Raw genomic sequence first — 26,635 nt, 5'->3', positions numbered from 1 at the left:
TGGGCACTGTCCCTTACTTTTTGCTCAAGGCTGGACCTCTACCACTTAAGCCATACCTCAACTTCTGGCTTGTGTGGATTGGCTTTGAACTGTAATCTTCAGATCAGCCTCCTGAGTAGCTAGGATTATAGGCATCAGCCACTGGTAACTGGCCATTATCTCTTATTTTAAGACTTTACTGGTGCAACGTGATCTGTGGCATTTTCTAGTATTAGAGAAGTGGTGTTTTGCGATCATGGGTCTGGGCAGCACCTGAGTTCAAATCTTTAGTGGCAACAAATGACAAGTGTGCTCACTACATGAAACAAAGTCATCAAATACCTCACATATCTACTGAGCAGAGTTTTTTTGTTACCAAACGAAAGAAAAATCTGCTTGGCCTAGGAGAAAGGCGAGGATGGATAGAGCTGAGGAAATCTATCCTGTCACAAAAGTGCCCTGAGGCCCCTGAGGGAGGAGCAAGCCTAGGGGTGCACAGGCACTTGCTCTCAGTCCTAACACAACAGCAGCGGCAGCATGCCCATAATCCTAGCTACTTGGGAAGCAGAGACTCAAGCCTCTTGGCTTAGATAAAAGGTTCTTATGAACCTCATCCCAGCCAATAAAAGCTGGGCACAGAAGCACATGCTTGTCACCACACCTATGAAGGGGAAGTATACATAGGAAGATCATGGTCTAGTCCAGGCTTGGCATAAAACAAGACCTATATGAAAAATAACTAAAGTAAATAGGGTTGGGAGTATGGATCAGCAAAAGAGCATTGGCCTAGCAAGCACAAGACCCTGAATTCAATCACAGTACAGACAAAAATAAAATAAAATAAAATTTGTACCCTATCCCCAAATACAGCAATTAGAAAAGGCCCAAACACCAGTCTCACTTAAACTACTGACCCAGACAGGGTTGTAACTGCTGTCTGCCAGGATACATATCTGCTTTTCCAGAACATAAAGAGCTTTCAGATGGGTCCTGACCAAACCTATACTCTTAAGCTACATTACCTTTTTATATATTTAAAAAATGGCTTTTATCAGTTATTTGAGGGGAACTTTGCAGTTCTATTTCCAAACATTACCTTTTCTGGGTTGTCACAACAACTGTAGTTTTTGTAGATGGCAATGTCTGGGGAGTTTTGGGCTTTTTCCATGAAAATGGTTCACGCACAGCTATAAGTGCCTCCTCCCCACTCACAACGTTCACTTCAAGGTATCGCCCGATGAGAAAATGGGAAAAACAGAGCAGAAGGAGTTCCTTGCATCGGCCAGGGCTTCTTGAAAAAGCAAAATGAAATTCAGTTTTAGTTATAACAGTCAGTGTGATTTCCTATATGGAAGTTATGATTACATCTCCTTAAAGGGACATGACAGTTATAACACAATAGCCATGCTGAGATTTTCTTTTCCTGCTTGCCTTGGCAGGCATTCTACCACCACCTGAGCTGTATCTCCAACCCCTACCCCATACTCCCCTCCCCCCCCCCGGTTTTTCTCATTATTCTTAACCAGGTTGGCCTACTTCAGGATTCTTCTATTTGAGCTGGGATACAGCACATGTTATTATGCTCAACTTTTTTGTAGAGATGAGAATTTTTTTTAACTTTTTTGCCAAGCTGGCCTTGAAATGATATTTCCCCTATTCTGCTTTCCAAGTAGTTGAATTACAAAAGTGCATGCCATACTGCCTGTTTTGTTTTTAAAATTTTACTTGCTGGGCGCCAATGGCTCATGCCTGTAATCCTAGCTACTCAAGAGGCTGACATCTGAGATCATGGTTCAAAGCGAGCCCAAGCAGGAAAGTCCGTGAGACTCTTCTCCAATATACCACTAGAAAACAGGAAGTAGTGAAGTAGCTCAAATGGTAGAATGCTTGCCTTGAGCTGAAGAGCATAGGGACACCGCCCAGGCCTGGATTCAAGCCTCATGACTGAACAACAACAACAACAACAAATTACTTTCAGGTGGTGGCTCACGCCTGTAATCCTAGCTGCTCAGGAGGCTGAGATCTGAGGCTCTCAGTTCAAAGCCAGCCTGTGCAGGAAAGTCCATGGATGTTCCAATTAACTACAAAAAAAAAAAAAAAGGCCAGAAGTGGAGCTAGGGCTCAAGTGATAGAGCACTAGCCTTAAATGAAAAAGCTAAAGGACAGTGCCCAGGTCCTGAGTTCAAACCTCAGACCACAAGCATGCATACATACATAATCAGTCAGGGACTGATGTGCCACAAAGGCATACCAGTTACGTTATAAAAAATAAAATTAGAGGGGATAGGAATGTGGCTTAGTGGTAGAGTGCTTGCCTAGCATGCATGAAACCCTGGGATCAATTCCTCAGTACCACATAAACAGAAAAAGCCAGAAGTGGGCTGGGAAGGTGGCTCAGTGGTAGAGCGCTTGCCTTGCATGCCTGAGGCCCTGGGTTCGATTCCTCAGCACCACATAAGCAGGAAAAAAAAAGCCAGATGTGGCACTGTGGCTCAAGTGGTAGAGTGCTAGCCTTGAGCTGAAGAGCTGAGGGATAGTGCCCAGGCCCAGAGTTCAGGCCCCACGACCGGACCCCCCCCCCCAAAAAAAAAAAAAAAAAAAGCCAGAAGTGGAGCTGTGGCTCAAGTCGTAGAGTGCTAGCCTTGAGGAAAAGAAGCCCAGGGACAGTGCCTAGGCCCTGAGTTCAAGCCCCAGGACTGGCAAAAAATAATAACAATAATAATTTAAAAAATAAAATTAGAAGCTCAGGGACAGGACCTAGGGCCTGTGTTCAGCTCTAAATTTTTGTTTTACTTTCTAAAATAGTGTAATATTTTCTCAAAATAAATCAAGCACCTAAAATAGACCTTTTAGTAATCCTCAAATAGGAAAAATATTTTCAGTATTCTCAAGTTTAAGCCAAAACTATTATGTGATTAAAAAATGGCACCACCTACTTGCCCTTTCTCAGCTGTGGCTCTAGCTCCAAGTATGTGTGTACACTATCCTTTACTTATGCCTTCTTGCCTACCCATTATCACAATAAAAACCCATTTGAGCAGGCCACATTTCACATGGCTGACTGAAGAAATGTCATATGCCTAATGGTCATCTACAATTTGATCTTAATGGGCTTGAGGCAAAGTGGTGATTTAATCAAGTTTGTATCTCCAAAAAGATCTAGGATTAGAAAACTGGAAGACTGATGGGTGGTAAGGAGGCCTAGGAACCAAATGTCCAGCTGGGAGGTGACCAAGTGAACAGAGCAACCAATGATAGACTTGGGGAGCCGGTGGCTGAGCCACTTAGGAAAACAGAAGCTCAAGTCTGGCATTTTCTCTGTTCCCTCCTCTAGCCTCAGGGCTCATCCCACTGTGCTGGCCTAAGGGAAACTAAGTGGTAGAGTGCTTGCCCATCATCTGATCCTCAGATCTCAGCCTCCTGAGTAGCTAGGATTACAGGCGTGAGCCACCGGTGCCCTTGCCCAACATCTGGAAAGCTCTAGTTTGAGCTGCAATTAAAAAAAAAAGATAAAGCTTAGATTCCAGGGGTAGAGAGAAGTACAGCTTAGCAGAAGGCTGGGACATCAGGACACACTGCAGAACCTGATATAACTACCAATGTCAGGACTCAAAACACGTGAATGAGTCATGGACACTGTTAAGAGCATCATCTGAGGACGGAAGTCAAGACCCAGCATCCCACCCCTTAGTGGCCATTTTCTGAAATAATGTTTTCCCTTATGATTTAGATGCATCACATCATGGATGCTTTCATAACACAACCTAAGAAGCACCACAGATAAGCTGTAAAGGAAGCTCTCCCAAACTCCAGCTCCTACTTGGCATCACATGTGACCATAATGGAGGTCTTCTCCCCTGGCAGGATAAGCCCTCCGGGCTGTGGCTTCTGCTTCTTTACCCAAGTGTTTTCTTTTTCTTCACTTTTTACTTCACAGGCACAATCGTCTAGGAAAAACAAAATTTAAATCCAAAGTTAGACCAAAAGGTACATTACTCCTGACAATGCTAGAAATGAATGTGGTTAAACAACCAGGGAAAGCAGTTAGAAGGGTGGGGTCTAGCTACCCCAGCAGTCTCCCTGGTTCAGGGACTACCACCTCCAGTGCATATTTGTGTTGGTCAAGCTACTTTTTGTTGTCGCTCTCCCTAACCCCAACCTTTAGGAGCAGAGGATCCAAACCCAAAGAGGTCAGGCACAAAGACCTGTCAGGGCTTGCAGCAGAGACGTGCTGGCTTATAGTCACATGGCCTCAACCCTGGCCCTTATGTCTATCAGCTGAAGCATCTCACCTGGAGAGACTGATGATTTGTTCACCCAGTTGCTGTCCATACGTTCCTCAGGCTTGTTTTTCCTATTGCTTTCTAATGAATTAACATTTTTGTCTGGAAAATGCTTCTTCTCAAGAACTGAAGCAAAAGATGTTTCTGAGCAGGCTTGACTTTTGTCCAGTGCCCGAAATCTGAATTGTTGAGCTCTATCCCAGCCAGCCAGTTTACAGCTGATAAGGTCTTGAGAAACATCTCCTTTATTCCTGGGAAAAGAAAGGGAGCCATGAACACAAAGGGCTTCCAGAGCTGAGACAAGCAGTTACTGTAAAATACAGAATATAATCTCATGAATACCTTTGTGAATTCCAGTTATGAGAATATTTTGGGGTTAAAATTTTTTAAAGATTTTTCAAGGGGAAAAAACAGAAAACTATGATTGGCTCTATAGAAGGTCTTTTAAATTTTTAATTGTTATTTTAAAGGTGATGTACAGAGGGATTATAGTTACATAAGTCACATAAAGAGAACATTTCTTTTTAGATAATGTTACCCCTTCCCTTGCTCTCTCCCAGTTTTTCCCTCCTAGAAGGTTGTGTGTGTGTGTGTGTGTGCACGCACGCGCGCACACGCACCTGTGCGCATGAACTCAAAGCCTCGGCATTTTCTCTGAGCTTTTGTGCTTAAGGTTAGTGGTTTACCACTTGAGTCACAGTTCCACTTCTGGCTTTTGGTAGTTAATTGGAAACAAAGAGTCTCACAGACTTTCCTGCCTAGGTTGGCTTTGAATCACAATTCTCAAACCTCAATCTTCTGAGTAGCTAGGATTACAGGCTTGAGCAACTGGCAGCTGGCTGAAAGTAAAAATTTTAGAAGTGACATTGACCAAGAAGCCACAGGCACTGGGCTCATAGAAGTTCTTTTTTGTTGTTGTTGGTCGTGGGGATTGACTTCTGGGCCTGGGCGCTGTCCTTGCACTCTTCAGCTCAAGGCAAGTACTTTACCGCTTGAGCCACAGCGCCATTTCCAGTTTTCCAGTGGTTTATTGGAGATAAGAGTCTCAGGGAGTTTCCTGTTAGGGCTGGCTTTGAACCAAGACCCTCAGATCTCAGCCTCCTAAGTAGCTAGGATTATAGATGTGATCCAATGGTACCTGGCGTCATAGAAGTTCTTAATCAGTTTAAAATCTTCTAGTAGATGGACACAAGGTTCAAGTCTGTAATACTGGATACTTGGGAAGCAGAGATCTGAAGACTGTAGTTCAATGCCACTAGGGTAAAAAGTTTGAGATTACATCTCAGCCAATAGCTGGGCTTGATGGCACAAGACTGTCATCCAGCTTCATGGGACCCAGAAAGCAGGATCACAGACTAAGATGGCCCAGGCATAAAATGGGACCCATCTCAAAAACAACCAGTACAAAAAAAGGCTGCTAGAGGGGCTGGGAAGGTGGCTCGGTGGTAGAGTGCTTGCCTTGCATGCATGAGGCCCTGGGTTCGATTCCTCAGCACCACATAAGCAGGAAAAAAAAAGCCAGATGTGGCACTGTGGCTCAAGTGGTAGAGTGCTAGCCTTGAGCTGAAGAGCCGAGGGACAGCGCCCAGGCCCAGAGTTCAGGCCCAGACTGGACCCCCCCCAAAAAAAGGTAGAATGCCTGTTACCAAGCAAGAGGTGCTGAGTTCAAACCCCACTAACACACACACACACACACACACACACACACACACACACACACACACACAGCTACTGGTGCCACTTTTTCAAAAACTTCAAAAGCATACTTACTCTATCCAGATCACTATAGTTTTACTTCTTCCTTCCTTCAGTGTTCCGAAATTTGTCATCCTTGTAACTTCAATATCACCTTTGTTTTTCAGTAAGAGGGCTCCATAGACCTCCTCAGGAACCTCATCAACAGTGTTGGAGTCTCTGAAGGAAGTACCAAGGAAAGATGATGGGCCATTACACCTTGCTGCTGCACTGGTGCCCCTTCCCTCAGCTGTCTCCTGTGTTGCTCAAGGACAGACTGCGGGACAACCCCACGGACATACCATCTAATTAGAGGCAGGGATTCTACAAGCCCCACAGTTCCTCAGAACATGTAGTCATCTCATAGAAGAATGTCACAAATTCCTCAGTCAAGAAGACCGGGAAGCACCCTCTGAACTAGCCTCCCAGAAGCTTCACTCCTACCACCTCCCAGGAAACGGGGCGGGGAGCACTGAACTTTGCATATCAGGGCCCACTAAACTTTCGTTTCAATTGTTTTTTTTTTGCTTTGAAGTATAGTCATAGGCTGCATAACAACACTGCCTTCACAATGGACTGCATACACAAGTGATCCTATAAGATTAAAATGAAGCTGAAAAACTACTGGCTAGTATCTTCATGTTTGTATTTGTTTAGATACGAAAATACTGGCCTTTGACAACTGCCTACAGTGTTCTGCGCAGCTCAGGCCATAGGCCTAAGGTCTAGGTGCGGCAAGATGGGGAATGTAGGGCTGGGGAAGGCACCCTATGAAGTCTGCTGCGATGAAGCCCCTGACTGGTAACACATTTCTCAGTCCATATGACCATCATTAGCATCTGACTATGTACAAAAATAATTAAATGCAAAGTTTTGCCTTTAGAAAATGAGGTGGTTCTACTTTCCCTGAAAACAGTTTCTGCCTCTCTGAACATGTGCTCTTTGTAGCAGATCACTGGCCTTGCATGTTTCTCTGGTGTGCAACTCCACTAAGAAAACAGGGCTCTTAGTGTGGGCTATATAGTAAGACTGTGTAAAAAAAAACACAACAAACAAACAACAGGAAAGGAGGGGAGGGGGCAAGAAAGAAGGGAAAAGGAAAAAAAGGGAGGGAAAAGAAAAAAGGGGGGAAAAAAAAGAAAATAGGGCATCTAGAACAAATCTGCTTCTGGCCCTGCCTACAAATTCAGTGATCTCATCAGGAAAGCCTGTTCCCCTTCCCCTCCTGTGCAGACTTTCCACACTGGCCAATGGACAGACCACAGAATATGGTAGAAGAAGAGTCAGCAATGTACTCAGGTTACTTAATCAACCCTCCCATAAGACAAGCTCTGTTTAGGTGATGCTTAGGCTAGGAGTTGTCACTGTGCATTAGTCAACACTGTTGATTAGACACGGAGACAAGAGGGGTCTCACTGCAAGGAGGGGCCCTGGATATAAGCAAAGCCCAGCACACATTGGCTGTGATCCTAGTGAGGAAATGGAGAGGCAATGTCTTGTTTCCCAACCCAGCAACTTCTCCATGCTATGGCACAGAAAGAATTTGAGCAGAACCAGGACAGCGTGTGTATAGTACAGGTGTGCTCTTGACGTGGCCATGACACGTATGGACCCTGCAGTTAGAACCCTGGCCACACCATAGAGTCCTCACTTCCCAGACCCATGGAGACAGATGTCAGAGCTAAGTTACAAGATGTGTAGTGAGTCTGAGGCCCATAAGACCCATGAATGGGGTTCACATCAGTGAGCCAGCCTGCCTTATTTCCTGGCATCCAATGGCTTGGCAGATGGAGCTAGAGGTGCTGGGACCAATAAGGGCCATGAAGGCCACATGTCTCACTCCTCTGCTCCAGAAGGAAAAGTGTCCCATGGGGAAGGGAACAAGGGTCCATGTGGCCAAAAACAAGTGTCTACAGGCAGTGTGTGTATACAGCACTACTTCCAGTCCAGCAAGACCAGCCAACCTTCCTGCACCTCTTTTGTACCTGCCCAAAAGGTTGTATAGGTCTGACCTGCCACATCTAGACACCAAGCCAAGTAGCAGATGTGGGGCAGAAAAGCAGGCAAATAATTTTCTACACAGAATCTGTATTCTCCTGAGGAGACTATACAGTGAGTGAAATAATAAATCACTGAGATTGGGGATATAGCTCAGTGGTGGGAGCACACACAAGAGAGGGGGAATTGAGGAAAGGAAGGAGGGAGTCAGGAAGGCTTCCCCAGGCCTGCACTGCCAGCACCACCAATACAGTCCCTGACCTTGGGCCACGGCGATATGAATCTTCCTTTTACAACATATCCAGTCTGTGCTACTGTGGTGCCAGCAACAGGAAAGGCACTAAGACAACCACTACTGTAAGAATAAGGGTTAGCTGGGCACCAATGGCTCAGGCCTATAATCTTAGCTACTCAGGGAGCTGAGATCTGAAGATCACAGTTCAAAGCCCAGGAGGTTTTGGGCCCCTTCAGAGAGGAGACTCTTATCTCCAGTTAAGCACAGAAAAAGCCAGCAGTGGTGCTGTAGCTCAAGTAGTAGAGTGCTAGCCTTGAGCAAAAGGAACTTAGGGACAGTACCCAGGCCCTAAGTTCAAGGACCAGGACAGGCAGAAGAAGAAGAAAAAAAGAATAAGGGTTAAGTGTAAGGGAAAGGCACAGAAATGGATGGGAAACAAATGTAGCAGTGGTACTCAGCAGATACTATGAACTACATAACTTGTGTGTAAGGACGGGAGAGAAAAACTGGGAAAGAGGAAAAGGGTAACAATGTCCAAAAAGGAATGTACTCTTTACCTGACTTATGTAACTGTAAGCCCTCTGCACATCACCTTTCTAGTAACAATTAAAATAACGATAAACATTTTTTAAAAGAATAAGGATTGGGCTGGGAAGGTGGCTCAGTGGTAGAATGCTTGCCTTGCATGCATGAGGCCCTGGGTTCGATTCCTCAGCACCACATAAGCAAAAAAGAAAAAAACCGGAAGTAGCGCTGTGGCTCAAGTGGTAGAGCTGAGGGACAGCGCGCAGGCCCAGAGTTCAGACCCCACAACAGGACCAAAAAAAAAAAGAATAAGGATTGAGCTCACTTTAACTATGAAGCTACCCTCTAGAAGGCATGTTCTTCTTCACCAGTCAACACAGGACTTGACACGTCTTGTATGCTGGCTTATTAAAATACAGTCTTGGCCGAGTACCAGAGCCTCACACCTGTAGTATTAGCTACTAAGGAAGATGAGATCTGAGGATCAAGGCCAAAAACCAGTCTGGGTAGAAAAGTCTGAGAGTCTTATCTCCAATTAACCTAAAAAAGCCAGAAATAGAACTATGGCTCAAGTGGTAGAACAACACCTTCAGTAAAAAAAAATAAAAAAGCCCAGAAGTAACGTGCAGGACCTGAGTTTAAGCCCAGGGCCATCATGCACATGTGCACACACACACACAACCACACATATACAAACAACAGAGCTATGTCCTGAGAAATGTGTCCTTAAGTGATTCTGTCTTGTGTGAACACCACAGTGCACTTACAGACTTGAGCAGGCTGCAATGTTATTAGGCAATATGGTCTTACAGATCAGCATTTACAGCCTGTGAATGGAAGCACTACACAGCACTTGACTATGACTCTTCAAAGTACTCTAAAGTCAGACCTTGTTTTGGAGCTGTACAGTACTAGGGCTTCATGCTTGCTAGGCAGCCACTTTTACCTCCCAAAGCAACCCTTTCTCATTACCACCTTTTCACAGGAGTCATGCAAAGTGCTCTCCAGACATAGCAGGACTGGCTGCTCTCCACCACCACAGCGCTGACAATGTCATGTCTCCGCGGCGTGTACCCCTCAGGCAACTTCAGGGAGTCCAGGCTGAAGAAGATGCTGTCCTCTATCACCCCATTCCTCCCACACAGGCTGGAGATGGAGACCTGCAAGGGTAGGGCTGAATGACCACTGCTGGAACTGTGCAGACAAAAGTGCATGTCTCAACACTTGCCATGCTGGCCTGGTGGAGCCAGTAAACTTGAGTACAAGCAGCATGACTGGAAGCTTAGGCTCTGTGAGGGGCTGCCTTGGTGGCCACTGTCTCTCCCTTAATGCTCATGGGTCAGCTCATGCCTCCACCTCACCCTGTTACAAACTCAGTACTTCCTCATTCCCATCCCCCTCCCCTCATCATACTAGCTTACAAGGAAGCCCAGTCACACATCCCTCTCACCTCATTACCTCAAACCCTAGTCATCTGTGTTTGGTCCTTAAAATACTTTAATATACCCACTGTAACTTAGACCTTCCTTATCTGAATATACTGAGTTGCCTATACCTCCTTAGGGACACATGCCAAGACTGAGCTTTATCCTAGTACAGTTCTCAGCACCTCCAAGATCAGGGCCATGAAAGTAACTGCTTGCAGCCAAGCGTGCAGAAGCATGTGAGGAGCCATTCACTAGCACATTACCTTGTCAACGCGCTTGTACCTCAGTGGCTTCACTGAGACAGCCTCGCTGCTCCACGTTCCTGGGCGTATCCAGTATTGAGCCTCCACCCAGTCTCCTTTGCATGGCTGAAAACCTGAAATGGCCAAGGAAAGGTTTTAGTGGTACTCATGTATCCAGTACACGCTGAGGAGGTTATAAACTGAGAGCATTTCTGTTCTACTGGAGTATTTTAATAATACACTCTACTTCTGTCAGAAACAAGTTTGTCACCCTCAATTCTCTTCTAAATGGATCCTGGTTAAAAAAGCAAAGTTTTAAGACAGAATCTGTAGCATACAGGAGAGAGGTACTCCCACACCAATCGCCTATTCAGCATATTATCCATAGGTCCCCACAAAACATACCACCCCTGAAAAAAAACACCCCCCAAGGAACCAACAACCGTGATAAAGTGAGAAGAGCTGGAGTCCTTTGGTGGAAACTTCCAGGATCCAGCAGGTGTAGGCACAGGTGGAGCTGTCAGCTCAACTAATAGAGGTATGCCAGAGAAATGAGTAGCAGACAGCCATCGCCTTCTCCTGACTCCACCATAAACTGAACCATAAAACTCCCAAGACCAAAGGAATAATAAGCTAAAGGTCACAGGACAACAGACACTGCTGGCTCTCTTTGGGGCCCTTACCATCTGAACCTTCCAAATGCTCACACCTCTAAGAGCTCTTTGTAAAACAGCACGGGATCCTGTGATGGTTTTTCTTTTTTGGTAGTACTGGAATTTGAACTCTGGGTTTTGAGCTTGCTGGGCAGTCCAGCTTTTTTTTTTTTTTAAAGTTAGCCCTTTCTATTTTGGTTCTATTTTGATCAGAAATGCTAAACCAAAAGTATTTAATAGGCTGGGAAGGAAGTATTTAATAAACATTGAGCCAACATTGTTAGTTTTTGATACATTTTACACACTGCAGTCATTGAGAACAGAGATTATAAATAGCCATAAAAGCAATGGAGGAATGATAAAAACAAAACAAAACAAAACTGGATGCCAGTACTGGACGCATAATACAGAGTTTATGTGATGTTCTGTGATTGGACCTGAGAATATACAACTTGTGTGAAAAATCCTTCAATGAAGCCCGTTACTTTTTATTTTGGCAGTATTAAACTCAGAGCCTCATGCTCGATTGGCTTACTTGCTCACCTGGTGCTCTACTACTTGAATCATGCTTTCCAGACCTGCTTTTTCTCATTATTTTGGAGATACAGTCTCACAACTACTCTCCAAGCTGACTTTGAACCACAATCCTCAGGGTCTCAGCCTCCTGAGCAGCTAAGGTTTTAAGTCTGAGTTACCAGCATCTGACTTTAAAGAAAAACATTTTTTGCTTTTAACAGTTATGTAGAAAGGATTTGTTACATTTCTGAATATGTTATTGCTATATTCCAATCAATTGCCATCACACTCCCTGTATCCTTCCTTGTAAGAAATAGCAACCCAACAGACTTCCTTGTTTAAGTGATATATATATATATATATATATATATATATATGTTATTATTTTGAAGAACTTTGGTAAACTCAGGGCCTCAAAGCTTGCTAAGTAAGCCACTACTTTTAATTTAGCTGGTGTGTGTGTGTGTGTGTGTGTGTGCGCGCGTGTGAGTGCATGCGCTGATTTTGTGGCTTGACCTCAAAACCTAAGCACTGTCCCTGAGCTTTTGTGCTCAAAACTAGTGCTCTACCACTTGAGCCATAGCTCTACTACTGGCTCTTTGGTGGTGAACTGGAAATAAGTGTCATAAGGACTTTCCTGCTCAAGCCTGGCTTCCAACCTTGATCCTCAGATTTCAGTCTTCTGAGCAGCTAGGATTACAGACATGAGCCTGGCTGGTATTTTCTAATAGGATCAATGAAACTGAGTAAACCTACATGTTCAAAAATAATCAGTCAGTCTAGCTGGGAGCCAGATTATGGATGATAATAATCCTAGCTGCTGAGGAGACTGAGATCTGAGGTTCATGGTTTGAAGCCAGCCCTTGCAGGAAAGCCCATAAGACATTTTTTTTTTTTTTGGTCTGTCATGGGGCTTGAAATCTGGGCCTGGGCACTGTCTCTCAGTTCCAGCTCAAGGCTAGTGCTCTACCGCTTGAGCCACAGTGCTACTTCCGGTTTTCTAGTGGTTTTTATTGGAGAGAGTCTCATGGACTTTCCTGCACAGGCTGGCTTTGAACTGCGATCCTCAGATCTCAGCCTCCTGAATAGCTAGGATTATAGGTGTGAGCCACCAGCACTCAGCTTCCATAAGACTTTTTTATGACAGGTCATGGGACTTGAACTCAGTGCCTATGTACTATCCCTGAACTTTTGTACTCAAGCCTAGCACTCTATCAGTTTGAGCCACAGCTCCATTTCCGTTTATTTTTGGTGGTTAACTGCAAATAATAGTCTCAAGGACTTTACCGCCCTGGGTGGCTTTGAACCAGGATCCTCAGATCTCAGCCTGCTGAGATGAGCTCTAGCTCCAGCATGATCTATCAGCACGCAGCTCCTTTGTCAGACTTTCATCTCCAACTAATTACCAAGAAAGCCAGAAGTGGAACTGTGGCTCAAGTGGTAGAGTGCTAGCCTTGAGCACAAAAGCTCAAAGAGAGCGCCTAAGCACTGAGTTCAAGTCCCAGGGCCTGCACACACAAAAAAGAGATAGTCGGCAATTTGTTTGAGTTTATAAAGATATTAAAAGGACAAATGCAACTTTGATGAATTACTCAGGCAATTATTTTAAGAAATTAGGATACTGAAAGATTTTTTTCCAGAAAAATATCAGCAATGAGGAAGTACTAGGAAGTGCTGAGTTTGTACCAGGATGGGGTGGAGGCATGAGCTGGGCCATGACGGCATTGAGGGAGAGACAGTGGCCACCAAGGCAGCCCCTCACAGAGCCTAAGCTTCCAGGCATGCTGCTTGTAGCCAGTCTTACTGGCTCCGCCAGGCCAGCATGGCAAGTATTGAGACGTGCACTTTTGTCTGCACAGTTCCAGCAATGGTCATGCAGCCTTGCAGGTCTCCATCTCCAGCCTGTGTGGGAGGAATGGGGTGATAGAGGACAGCATCTTCTTCAGCCTGAGTTTTCTCTACATCCATAAGGACATAGGACAGGACATCAACATGGGAATCCTGTGAAGCAGTGCCTGTCATAGTAAGGCGCTAGTATTTGGTGAGTTAATGTTGGGAGAAAGTAAGTATCTTCTGACTCTTCAGGAAGGAAATTAAAAACAGACCAATTCTTCCTTGTTTCACCTTTAGGTCTAGCTTATCAAAGTTTTATGAGCAAAGCCATGACCTCTCAGGCTATCTGTGGTGACTCTCAGCCACACAGTGCTACTCATCCACAGAGGATAAACCTCCAAAGAAGCCTCAGGCAGCCAATTCTGTATTCCCTAGATCTTCGCAGAAATGTTCTGACATCTGCTTCAGATTCCTGTTTTCATGCGTTTTTCTCACATGAATGTTCTTTTAATATGGTCAATACATTTTAACAGCAATTTTCACATCTCTGAGTATAACATAGCCTTGAGAGCAATCTACTGTGCCTAAGTTGAGTTTTTCAGTAAGAGGAAATCCCTCAGTCTGAGCTTTTCTTTACTCTTCCAGGTAAACCTTCTTGTCTACACCTCCTGTCAGTATCGTCAGAAACATTCTTATCTTCTCCAACTCAGAACAACTCCCATCTGTCCTGAGAATGCCTTTCTGCTCATGTGTGAGGGGCCCACATAAATGCATGCAACTTTCTGCAGAATTAAGTGTTTCCTTGATAGGACAGATTTCAAAATCCCAGGTCTAGCAATCAAGATCAAGGGCCACGCCAACTATCCCTGTTCCCCTGGCCACATAGCAGCTGACTATGCTTAAAGCAACAGGAAACCCTGCTCCTATTCATCTTTTAACATGTAGCACAGTGCTGAGCAGCTCAGAAAGCACCTCCCCCAGCAGCGCTTCCCATTCCCTCCCTGTCTGCGCTATACATATTTTTTCCATGGATGAAGAGTTCTCTCTGATCTTCTTCTCCACTGTCTAGTTCTATACTCACCACCATAGGAAGCAAGAACACAGCAAACAGCTGTTTAATTAACCTTACGAATGACATCAACAAAATCATTATTCATATAAATAAAACTTTAAGCTGGATGTTGGTGGACTGTAATCCTAGCTACACAGAAAGCTGAGATCTGAGGATCGTGCTTCAAAGCCAGCCCAGGCAGAAAAGTCCATGAAACTTTATTCCTATCTCCAATTAACCACCAGAAATCTGGAAGTGGTGCTATGGCTCAAAATGGTAGGATGCTATCCTTGAGAAAAAGAGCCCAGGGACAGCACCCAGACCATGAGTTCAAGCCTACAAGAAGAAGAACAACAACAAGTACTATTTTCCTGACTTATCTAACTGTAGTACATCTGTATATCACCTTTATAAAAATGATTAAAAAATTAAAAAACAAGCCGGGTGCCAGTGGCTCATGCCTGTAATCCTAGCTATTCACAAAGTTGAGATCTGAGGATCAGGGTTCAAAGCCAGGCCAGGCAGCAAAATCCATAAGACTCTTATCTCCAATAAACCACCAGAAAACCTGAAGTGGCACTGTGGCTCAAGTGGTCGAGTGCTAGCCTTAGGCTAAAGATAGCGTCCAGGCCCAAAGTTCAAGCCCCATGAATGACAAAAAGAAAAAACAAAGAAAGAAAACCTTTAAGTCAGCTGAAAACAAATGTGTTTAAAAGCAGATACACACTTATAGAAAGGTATAAGGTAGGGCTGGGAAGTTGGCTCAGTGGTAGAGTGCTTGGCTTACATGCATGAGGCCCGGGGTTCCATTCCTCAAGCACCACATAAACAGGAAAAAAAAAAAAAAGCTGGAAGTGGAACTATGGCTCAAGTGGTAGAACTCTAGCCTTGAGCTGAATAGCTAATGGACAGCACCCAGGCCCAGAGTTCAAGCCCAGGACTGGCAAAAAAAAAAAAAAGAAAGAAAAAGAAAGGTATAAGGTAATCCCAAGCCCTATTTTAAAATGCGTGAAGTATTTAGGAGTGTTCTTAGGGCTGGGAAGGTGGCTTAGTAATAGGATGCTTGCCTAGCATGCATGAAGCCCTGGGTTCAACTCCTCAGGACCACATAAACAGAAAAAGCCAGAAGTGGCACTGTGGCTCAAGTGGTAAGAGTGCTAGCCTTGAGCAAAAACAGCTCAAGGACAGTGCTCAGGCCCTGAGTTCAAGCCCAGGGCTGGAAAAAAAAAAGTGCTCTTGGACTAATGTACTACTTTCAGATGAGATCATAACTCAGCAATCTTATGGACAGGACAACTACTCAGACCCTAGTGACTATTCACAAATGAAAATGTGAATTTAAACAGTGAACCTCTGAGCCAATTGCAAAGGAACACCTACAGAGGCAGGCATTCAACCTGATTCTTTCAATCAATACATAGCTATCTTAAACATTAAGAAGTCCTTTACAGCCAGGTACCCCAGTAGCTCACGCCTGTAATCCTAGCTACTCAGGAGACTGAGATCTGAGGATCATGGTTCAAAGCCAACTCGGGCAGGAAAGTCTGTGAGACTCTTATCTCCAATAAACCAACAGAAAACTGGAAGTGCGCTGTAGCCCAAGTGGTAAAGCGCTCACTTGAGCTGAAGAGCTGAGGGTCAGCGCTCAGGCCGAGTTCAAGCCCCACGACCAACAACAACAACAACAAAAGTCGTCCTTCACAAAACATAAACCCTAATTTAAAATGTGAAAAAGAAACATCTGGCTACCTTCACACACACTCTCCAGAGAGAAGTATGTGGTCTGATTGATGTAGCCAGCGCCTTCCATCAAGGAAGTCACACAGCCAATCAGCGCACGGGGGCTGGAGTCTGTCAGCCCTTGATCCTGGTTTTTGCTGTCATCTTCCCATTTATCAGACACAGCTTCCACCTGCAAGAAAACAAATCATTCTTTAACCCGCTATATAAGAAGAGTAAGAAAAGGAAACTACAGGCCCATATCCCTCTTAGTCATTTGGGCTGGGAAGCCCAAGATCAAAGGGTGGCAGATTTGGGGTCTGGGTAGGAACTACTTTGATTCACATCCTTCCTCTCCAAGGATGAGGGACCTCTCTGGGGTCTCTTTCATATGGGCATGAATCCTATTCATCAGAGCTCTGCCTTCATGGCCCAATAAACCCAGAGAGACCTCACATACCAGTATTATCACCTTGGGGAATTAATTTCAACTCATACATTTTGGGGAACACAGGCCCTATTAGTAATCTGTTATGAATACCAATGCAAAAATCAACAAAATATTGGCAAGCAGAGTGAGGCAATTATGTGAAGATATACTAGACACTGTAATCAAGTGGGATTTGTCCCAGATTGCCAAAAGTGGTTCAAAATATATGAAACTCAAGTCAATAAATTGATAAGATGAAGAAAATGATCACTGATCATATCATTTGATGCAGGAAAAGCATGACAAAGTTAAACACCCCTTCACAATTACAATACTCAATAAACTAAGAATAAAGGAATAAACTAGGAAAAGACCACAAATGCACATCAACCCAATGTTGATAGAAAGCATTTCCCTTAGGTTAAGGTACAAAGCAAGGATGCCCACTCTTACCACTTCTACATTGTACTAGAAGTCTACATGAAAGCAATCAGGAAAAAAAAAGAAGACATCTAAATTAGAAAAGAAGTAAAATTAATATCTGTTCATAGATGGCTTGGGGCTCAGGCTAGACACCTTAGACTCATGATTATCTTCATACTCTCCCTCTTGAGTGCTGGGATTATAGATACATGTCACTATACCAAGCCTACATGTGTGTGTGTGCACGTGTGTGTGTCTGTGTTCATGTGTATATGAGTATGCCAGTACTATGGCTTGAACCCAGGGCCTCATGGCTCTCACCTCTCTTTCATGACTAATGGGTGCTCTTATCACTTGAATCATGCTTCCAATCCAACATTTTTCTGTTTAATTGGAGATAATGATCTCACAGACTTTGTGCCAGTACTGGTGCTTGAACTTGGGACCTAGGCAATGTCCCTAAGCTTTTGTGCTCAAGGCTAGCGTTCTACCATCTGAGCCATAACTCCACTTAACAGCTTTCTGGTAGTTGAGATAAGATTCTCAGAAACTTTCCTGCTCAGGCTAGCTTTGAACTGTGATCTAATCTCAGTCTCCTGAGTAGATAAAATTACAGGTATAAGTCACTGGCATCTGGCTCATTCTGTTCTTTTTGAGGCTCAATTTCCTTTCCAGATTTTTTTCCTGGAAGCACACAGAAATAAAACTAGTTTTTGTATGCTTATTTTGTATCCTGCTACTCAACCAAACTCATTTATTGCCTTTGATTTGGAGGCTTTTGGCATATGGAATCTTTAGCACCTTCATGTAAAATCTGGTGTATCAAAAAAGCAAAAGATACAGAATACCTAGGAATCAATTTAACCAAAGAGATGTAAGATTTGTACACTAAAAACTATTAACTACTGATGAAGGAAAAAATAGACCCAAACAAATGGAAAGATACCCGTCAATAAGTTGGATGCCCCAGACTGAAGCACAGCGAAATGTGGGTGAGTAGCACAGGGAGATGTGCTGCTTTTCACAGCACAGCACCCATGCCAGGGCTGCACAGGGCTTTCTGAGACAATAGGAATATCCTGTATTTGCCTTACTTGGCAATTACTAGCTACATTTAGCACACAAAATATTAGCAAACTGATCATGAATCTGTGGAGCTAATTTCCAAGTTTAGGGGTTTTCTTTTTGCATTTTTAGTTTTAGTCATTGAAATTTAGTTTTAATAGATTTAAGCAACCACACCTTCACATCCTGCTGGTAGTTAATGCATTTAATGTAATTTTAGAATCTGAATTATTTTTATATGTATTACATTTTTGGTTGGTAGTACTGGGGTTTGACCTCATGCCTCACACTTACTAGGAAGATGCTCTACTACTTGGGCCATACCCCGATCCTTATTATTATTATTCTGACACAGGGCTTCAGTATATAGTGCAGGCTGGTCTTGCACTCAACAATACTCATGCTTCAGCCTCACAAGTGCTGGAATTACAGGTGTGGTACCCATCTATAATCCTAATCCATAGGAAGCTGAGGCAGGAATATCTTTAGCTAATGCTACACAGTGAGAGCCTGTATCAAAACACCAAAAAAACAGCTCTGGGGCATCATTCAAGTAGTAGATCACCTGCGTAGCAAGGTTTAGACTCTGAGTTTAAACTCCAATATTGCTAAAAACAAAAAACAAAAATATCAGACAAGCCTTCAGATGGCACTTACCAACTATAACAGCAACAAAGTATAGCTCAAGCCTTATTTTTTTTAGAACAAATTAGTGTTCTTTTAAAAATCATTTATTTTAAGCTGGGTGCCAGTGGCTCATGCCTGTAATACTAATTACTCAGGAGGCTGAGATCTGAGGATCGAGGTTCAAAGCCAGCCCAGGCAGGAAAGTCCGTGAGACTCTTATCTCCACTAAACCACTCAGAAAACCAGAAGTGGTGCAGTGACTCAAGTAGTAGAACACTAGCCTTGAGCTGAAGAGCTGAGGGACAGTGTTTAGGCCCAGAGTTCAAGACCCATGACTGACCAAAAAAAAATCCTTTTTATTGTTATTATAAAGGTTATGTACAGAGGGGTTACAGTTACATAAGGCAGGTAAAGAATACATTTGTTTTTGGTCACCCTTTTCCTTACTCCGTTTTTCCATCCAGTACCCCCCTCAAGTTTTATAGTTTATTTTCAATGTATTGTCTAGTGAGGACCAATGCTGCATTTTTTCACCCTTTGTCCCTCAATTTCTGTGCTTTCCCTTAAACTCCAAAAGACAGATAAATGAACAAACAAAAAAAAACAACCAAGAAAAAAATCCTAATTCCATTTCCTAGAGTTCATTTGATATATATTATTTTATGTGATCAGAGGCACATAGAGCTCAAGCCTTAAAAAAAAAAAAAAAGATAAAACTGAGGTCTTTCCTGTAGTCCTAGACTACTTGGGAAGTTGAGAACTGGAAAATCACAGTTCAAGGCTAGTTTAAGCACAACCTGAGCAGAAAGGTTCACAAGACTCTCTCAATCCTTAGTGGGGTGTAATGATACACATCAGTCATCCTACCTTTGTGGGAGGCTCAGATCAGGAGGATCATGGTTCCAGCTCAGCCTAGAGACATTCCTGAGATTCCAAGTCTCAACAGAAAAAGCTGGACATGGCAGATTGCATCTATCATCCCAGCTAAGCCTAAAATAGGTGAATCAAAGTCCAGGTGCATGCCTGGATAGGAAAGGAGACCCTATCTCAAAAATAACCAGCACAGGAAGTGGCGCTATAGCTCAAGTGGTAGAGCGTTCGCCTTGAGCTGAAGAGCTGAGGGACAGCGCCCAGGCCCAGAGTTCAAGCCCCAGGGCCGACCAAAAAAAAAAAAAACAAAAAACAAAAAACTACTTCTTGGAGCTGGGAAGATGGCTCAGTGGTAGAGCGCTTGCCTTGCATGCCTGAGGCCCTGGGTTCAATTCCTCAGCACCACATAAGAAAAAAGCCGGAAGTGGCGCTATGGCTCAAGTGGTAGAGTGCTAGCCTTGAGCTGAAGAGCTGAGGGACAGCGCCCAGGCCCAGAGTTCAGGCCCCATGACTGGACCCAAAAAAAAAAAAATAATAACCAGCACAATAAAGGGCCAGAAAAGCAGTTTAGTGGCAGAACACCTGCCTAGCAAGAACAAGCCTTGAGTTCAAACCCAAGTACTAAAAATGTAGTTACAAGCTCAATAATTTCCAGTTTCCAAATGTTATTAGAAATCAATAGCTTTACTTTGTAGTAAGAAAAAGATTAATTTCAAAGTGCCATATAAAATTATAATCATAAAGGAACAAAAAAATTCTTGCAAATAAAACCATAACAAGGCATGTGTAGCCCTCATGAGAAAAACCTCTAAACTGTAAATAAAAAACAAACCTTGAGTAAGTGGATAGACATAATTTTTATGGTTGGAGAAGTTTCTACAATGACTAAATGTCAATAATCCTATGTGGTATTCACAAACCCAGTACCAACCAAAGCAAGTCAGAGTAGAAGCTTAATAATAGTGAAGATTATAAAATTCATTCATAACATGTGAACAGCCAGAACAATCCATTTATAAATAAGGGCAACAAAAAGAAACCTGCCTACCACGTATGACAACGAGTGGGCCACCTGCTGGGGCTCATAAGACCAGTACCAGGAGCACAGCTCTGTCTGAAGAATGCAGATGCATACAAAGAGACTTGCCAAAGTAGACTCCTAAGCAGGGTAACTTACTAACCATTAGAAAAGAAATGTCTAGCCAGATGCTGGTGGCTCCTGTCTAAAATCCTAGCTACGCAAGAGGCTGAATTCTGAGGACTGCAGTTCAAAGCCAGCCCAGGCAGGAAAGTCCCTGAGTCTCCTATTTCCAATTAACCACTAGAAAGCCAAAAGTGAAGCTGTAGCTCAAGTGGTGGAACATGAGCCTTGAGCAAAAAACTCAGGCTCTGAGTTCAAGCCCCAGGACCAACATGCACACACACGCATGCATGAGCACACGCACACACACACACACACACACGTGCACATGCACGCACACGCATAATACCTAGCTCCAACTCTCAGTCTATGTACCACAGTACATGCCAGACAGATTAAATACTTAGATGTCAACAACAAATAACTTTCAAAGGAAAATAAGCATTTGTAATGAGAAGTGGAACAAGTCCAAGGAGTCAAAATACACATGGAAAAGGAAATGCAAATCAAAACAACTCTGAGATTCCATCTCATCTAGTTAGATTGGCCAACATTGTGAATCCCAATAACAAATGATGGCAGAAATGAGGAGGAAAAGGAACTTTACTGCACTGTTGATGGGAATGTAAATTAGTTTGACCACTCTGGACAAGAGTCTGGAGGTTCCTCAAAAAACTAAATATAGACCTTCCCTATGATCCAGCCATACTACTCCTGGGCATCTATCCTGATCATCATGAGCCAGGAAATGATAAACACCTGCTCATCTGTGTTCATTTCTACACTATTCACAATAGCCAAGATATGGAAACAACCCAGATGCCTCATAATAGATGAGTGGATCCAAAAAATGTGGTACTTTTATACAATGGAATTTTATACAGCCTTTAGAAAATAAAATGATGTCATTTACAGGGAAATGGATAGAACTAAAACAAATCATGTTGAGTGGGTTAAGCCAAGCTCAGAGTCAATCAACACATGTTCTGATATGTAGAAATTAGATCTAATACACCAGGATATGATAAGTTACACAGGATTCTAGATACGCATATACAGTGAAACCAAAAGAAGAGACTCAGGAGAGAAACACAAAGAAGCAATGCCTTTGTGCCTCTTTACATTTATATACTATATCTATCAAAATGAACTCTAATATATGGAAACAAGAGACCTCTTTATCATTTTTTTATTTTGTTGATGATTTTGTTTTTCTTTTTTCGGGGGAGGGGGATCGGTCACGGGGCTTGAACTCTGGGCTTGGGTGCTGTCTCTCAACTCTTCAGCTCAAGGTTAGCATTTTACTACTTGAGCCACAGTGCCACTTCCAGTTTTCTGGTGGTTAATTGGCAATAAAAGTCTCACAGACTTTCCTGTCTGGGCTGGCTTTGAACCACGATCCTCAGATCTCAGCCTCCTGAGTAGCTAGGATTACAGGTATGAGCCACCAGTGCCCGGCTTCTGTCTTTCTTTATGTATGGTATATTTACATGGATATCTTCAGGAGGTTGTGGAGTCAGGTACACAACTCAAGGGAAAAAGGGTTAAAAAAAAAAGTGCAGCAGTGGAGCTCACTGGACACAGATGAAAGTAAACTATACAACTTGTAGGTGGAGTCAGGAGGGAGGGACTGGAAGAGAGGGAAGTAACTGAAGACAAAAGGAGAAATTTACAAAGGAAATTTACCCATAAACCTGACTCATGTATATCATCTTTATAATAACATTAAAATTTAAAAATACATGTGGAGCCAGACATGGCTCAAGCCTATAATTCTAGTTACTTGGAAGGCAGATATCAAGGGACTGTGGTTTGAAGCCAGCCTAGGCATAAAAGTTTGAGAGACCTTTCTTAACCTATGACTGGGTACAGCGCTGTAAGCCTGCCATCCCTAGCAACATGGAGAAGCACAAGTCAAAGGCCAACAGCCAAGGCTAGCCTAGGCATCAACTGAGACCCTACTATGAACATAACCAGCATAAAAATGCGCTGGAAGATAGCTCAAGTGGTAGAGTGCCTGCTATCAAGTATGAGGCTCTGAGTTCTAATCCTAAGTACTGTCAAAAAATCCACATAGAAAAGATAACATATATACAACTACATTTTTAAAAACTATAGGGGCTAGGAATGTGGCTTAGTGGTAGAGTATTTGCCTAGCATGCATAAAACCCTGGGTTTGATTCCTCAGTACAACATAAGCAGAAAAAGCTGGAAGTGGCACTGTGGCTCAAGTGGTAGAGTGCTAGCCTTGAGCAAAAGAAGCTCAGGGATAGTGCCCGGACCCTGAGTACAAGCCCAGGACTGGCCAAAAAACAAAACAAAAAACTATTAAAGTAGCTGGGTATCACCAGAAAACCAGAAGTGGTGTTGTGGCTCAAAGTGGTAGAGTGCTAGCCTTGAGCAAAAGAGCTCAGACAGTGCCCAGGCCCTGAGTTCAAACCCCACAACCGCAAAAAAAAAAATTGTAAGTTGCTGGATGACAATGATTTATACCTGTAATCCTAGCTACTCAGAAGGCTGAGATCTGAGGATCATGGTTCAAAGCCAGCCCAGGCTGAAAAGTTCCCATGAGATTCATATCCAATCAACCACCAAAAGAAAAAAAAAGCCAGAAGTAGAGCTGTGGCTCAAATGTAGTGCATTAGCCTAGAGGTGAAAAAGCTCAGAGACAGCACCCAGATCCTGAGTTCAAGCCCAGGGCTGGCAAAAAAAAAAAAAAAGTTTCCTGGCAGTGTCCAGGCCCTGAACTCAAGCCCTAGGACTTCCAATACACACACCAAAAAACAAAAAACAAAAACACCCAGCAACAACAACGACAAAAAAAAACAACTCTAATTTTACCAATACGTAAGCATTAGTGAGAAAAAAGTTGCTGGGCATTGGTGGCTCATGCCTGTAAGTCTAGCTAGTTAGAAGGTTGAAATCTGAGGACTGAAGTTCAAAGCCAGCTGGACAGACAAAAATCTAAGACTTATCTCCAACTAGCCAGAAAAAAGTCAGGCCTGGAGGTGTGGCTGAAGTGGTAGAGAGCCAGCTGTGAGTCAAAAAGCTGAGTGAGGCTCTGAGTTCATGCCCCAGGACTGGTGCGCATGCACACGCATTAATGCATGCATACATACACACACCCCACACACAGACACATACAAAGGATGAAAGACAGCTCATAGCAAAAAAAATATGATCACCTTTTACTTGTTAGGGTGGCAGATATTTCCAAACTCAATAATAGCCATAATCATGCCCACACTAGAAAAGAGACACTCTCTCATTCTGCTCCTGAGAGTGTAAACTAGTACACTATTACTGGATGTTGATCTAATGACCATTAAACTGTTAAAAAAAATCTGTATACTGATTTAACAATTATACTTTAAAGAGTTCATACTACAAAAAAAAACCTGCCCTTTTTAGGGTGATACTACCAGGTGGTACTGTACCACTTGAGCCATTTCTCCAGTCCAGTGTTTTTCTGCTTAACTGGAGATGGAGCCTCATAGACTTTTCTGCCTAGACTGGCTTGTGATCCTCCAGGTCTCCTGAGTAACAAGGATTACAGGAATGTAACACTGGCCAAAAAAACAAACCCTATTTTTTTATGATAAAGAAAAAGTGCCTTTGCAAATCAGATGGTATAGTTTCAATAATTGTTAATATTTTAAATATATAGTTTTATTGTTATTAAGATATTGTACAGAGGGTTACCATTTCACAATTCAGGTATTATTAATATTTTTTGAAAAAACACTAGAATAAAGAACAGCTAAAAAGTATTTTCCATGACAAACATATATAAGCAACCTTCACTTTCTGAATTATGTTTCTATAATGTTTGACAGATGTAAATGACTTTTTTTTTGGTCCGTCGTGGGGCTTGAACTCTGGGCTTGGGCGTTGTCCCTGTGCTCTTCAGCTCAAGGCGAGCGCTCTACCACTTGAGCCACAGCGCCACTTCCAGTTTTCTAGTGGTTATTGGAGATAAGAGTCTCATGGACTTTCCTGCTGGGGCTGGCTTTGAACTGTGATCCTCAGATCTCAGCCTCCTAAGTAGCTAGGTGTACAGGTGTGAGCATCCGGCAATGACTTTTTTTGTAAATGACTATTTTTATTATAAAGAACAAAAGCCTCCTTCACAGGTCTACTGCACTCTCTCTCCCCTAGACAAGGGCATGTCTCAGAGGCTAGCAAAGGTATAGATACATGGTGAAGACTATTCCTGTATGATCTAACTCACCCTGATTGCTTTCAGTCCATTTGACACTTTATTTTCTTCCACAACTGCAATAACTTCTTGTCCAACATTCAGAAGCACTTTGCTAGTCACAGCATCGTTGGAGAAGTAGATCAAATCGTCAATCATGCCATAATCGCTGCAGTATCTTGTCACAACACCCTGCACAGTTTTCAATCTGATATCACCTAAGACAGATCATTAAAGTGGTTACATTGGCCATAAGAGCAAGCCACGCCAAAGTGAGCTCTACCAGAGAGAGACAAAACAAAGCATGGGTCTCCAGGAGGAACAGGAACCCAATGGGCTACATTGAGACCCAGATCTTGTCACTGAGTGGTTGGGCTGTGGGTTTTTGAGGCACAGGACCATGTTCTGAGGTCATAGGTGGTGGGTGTGGTTGCGAAAGCACTAACTCCAGAGCAAATTGCCTGGATTTGATTCCTAGCTCTTTGTCATGTATAATCCTGGGATTAGTCTTTGACAGTTCTATGTTAGTTCTCATCTGTAACATAGAAAAAGTTACTGTCACTACACAGAAGCTTGTTGGGAGGGCCAAGTGACAGCTTACACAGCAACCTACAAGACTTTCGAATGGCTGACAGTACAGTCCTACAAATTACTTTATAAACTTCTGGGAGACCTCGATGTGTATTGCTGCTGCACTTCAGGAGAATAAGACTTCACACACAAGGCTGAGGGCATGGGAGGGGGTGCCTGGCCCAGGAGCAGTGTAGACCCTAAATCATCCACAAACTGTAACTGTAACCACTATCTTTGAGTCCTTCTGCACCTGTTCTTTGACTTTTCACAAAAGAACCCCTGGGTACCCAGGTTGTGTGACAGTCCTGTAATCTTAGTGCTGCACAAAACTAGAGCTCAAAGCAGTTACTGAAATGAGAGCCAATGAAGCCATTATCACCGAGTATAGCGGGCTACAGGCATTGGCACATATGCCCACAAATGGTCTTTAACAGCTAACTCCATTTCTAATGCTATCTGATGGCTTTGATTGTGGAGCTGGCTGGCTTGCTTGCTTGCTTATTCTATCAGCTATCAATCTTGATCTATCTTATGTATTGCCAATAGCAGGACTTGAACACAGGGCCTGCACACTATCCATGAGCTCTTTTGCTCAAGGCTACTACTCTACTACTTGAGCCACCGCTCCCCTTCTGGCTTTTTCTTTTCTTTTGTGCGGGTTCACTGTAGATAAGAGTCTCAAGAACTGGTCCTGCTGGCTTTGAACAGAGATCCTGAGATCTCAGCCTTCTGAGTAAGATTACAGGTGTGAGCCTTGGGCGTGCCGCTGTTCTACCCTCCAAAGGGTGGGGAAAGCAACAGAGGCCGGGCACCATCGCTCTCCGTTCTCTGCCAAGCAGGAGGAACAAGGAGAAACCAGCTATGTAGGCAGCCTGGAGAAGTGTGGGGACCAAGTACTGTTAAGCTCAGGGCACTGGAACACAGGCAAAGCGTGAGCCGAGTGAGCCCCGCGTCCCCGCCAGAAATGGCCCCTGGGGTCCCCCCGCGGCCCAGCCAGGCGCGGCCCCTGGGGTCCCCCCGCAGCCCCTCAGGTCCCCCCACGTCCCGGCCAGGCATGGCCCCTCGGGTCCCCCTGCGGCCCCTGAGGTCCCCCCCTGATCCCGGCCAGGCGCG

General features: G+C 43.6%; 1 protein-coding gene across 1 annotated transcript in view; it reads right to left on the bottom strand.

Moving 5' to 3' along the window:
• The window catches only part of Mov10l1 (Mov10 RISC complex RNA helicase like 1), a 71,887-nt gene extending 46,725 nt beyond the window's left edge, over positions 1–25,162 (bottom strand). Inside the window, exons 1-8 of the mRNA XM_013025725.1 lie at positions 24,983–25,162; positions 16,226–16,388; positions 10,445–10,557; positions 9,730–9,914; positions 6,033–6,176; positions 4,272–4,513; positions 3,800–3,926; positions 1,076–1,270 (exon numbers count right to left, since the gene is read on the bottom strand). Coding sequence (XP_012881179.1) covers positions 1,076–1,270; positions 3,800–3,926; positions 4,272–4,513; positions 6,033–6,176; positions 9,730–9,914; positions 10,445–10,557; positions 16,226–16,388; positions 24,983–25,108 — 1,295 coding nt within the window. The 5' untranslated portion in view covers positions 25,109–25,162. The remainder of the gene's footprint in view (positions 1–1,075; positions 1,271–3,799; positions 3,927–4,271; positions 4,514–6,032; positions 6,177–9,729; positions 9,915–10,444; positions 10,558–16,225; positions 16,389–24,982) is intronic.
• Between the last annotated feature and the right edge of the window lie 1,473 nt (positions 25,163–26,635).

Source organism: Dipodomys ordii, unplaced genomic scaffold (assembly GCF_000151885.1).
Source record: "Dipodomys ordii isolate 6190 unplaced genomic scaffold, Dord_2.0 Scaffold87, whole genome shotgun sequence".
Lineage (NCBI taxonomy): Eukaryota > Metazoa > Chordata > Mammalia > Rodentia > Heteromyidae > Dipodomys > Dipodomys ordii.
Note: the sequence above shows the minus strand (reverse complement) of the source record. Positions and strands in the feature narration are given on the sequence as shown.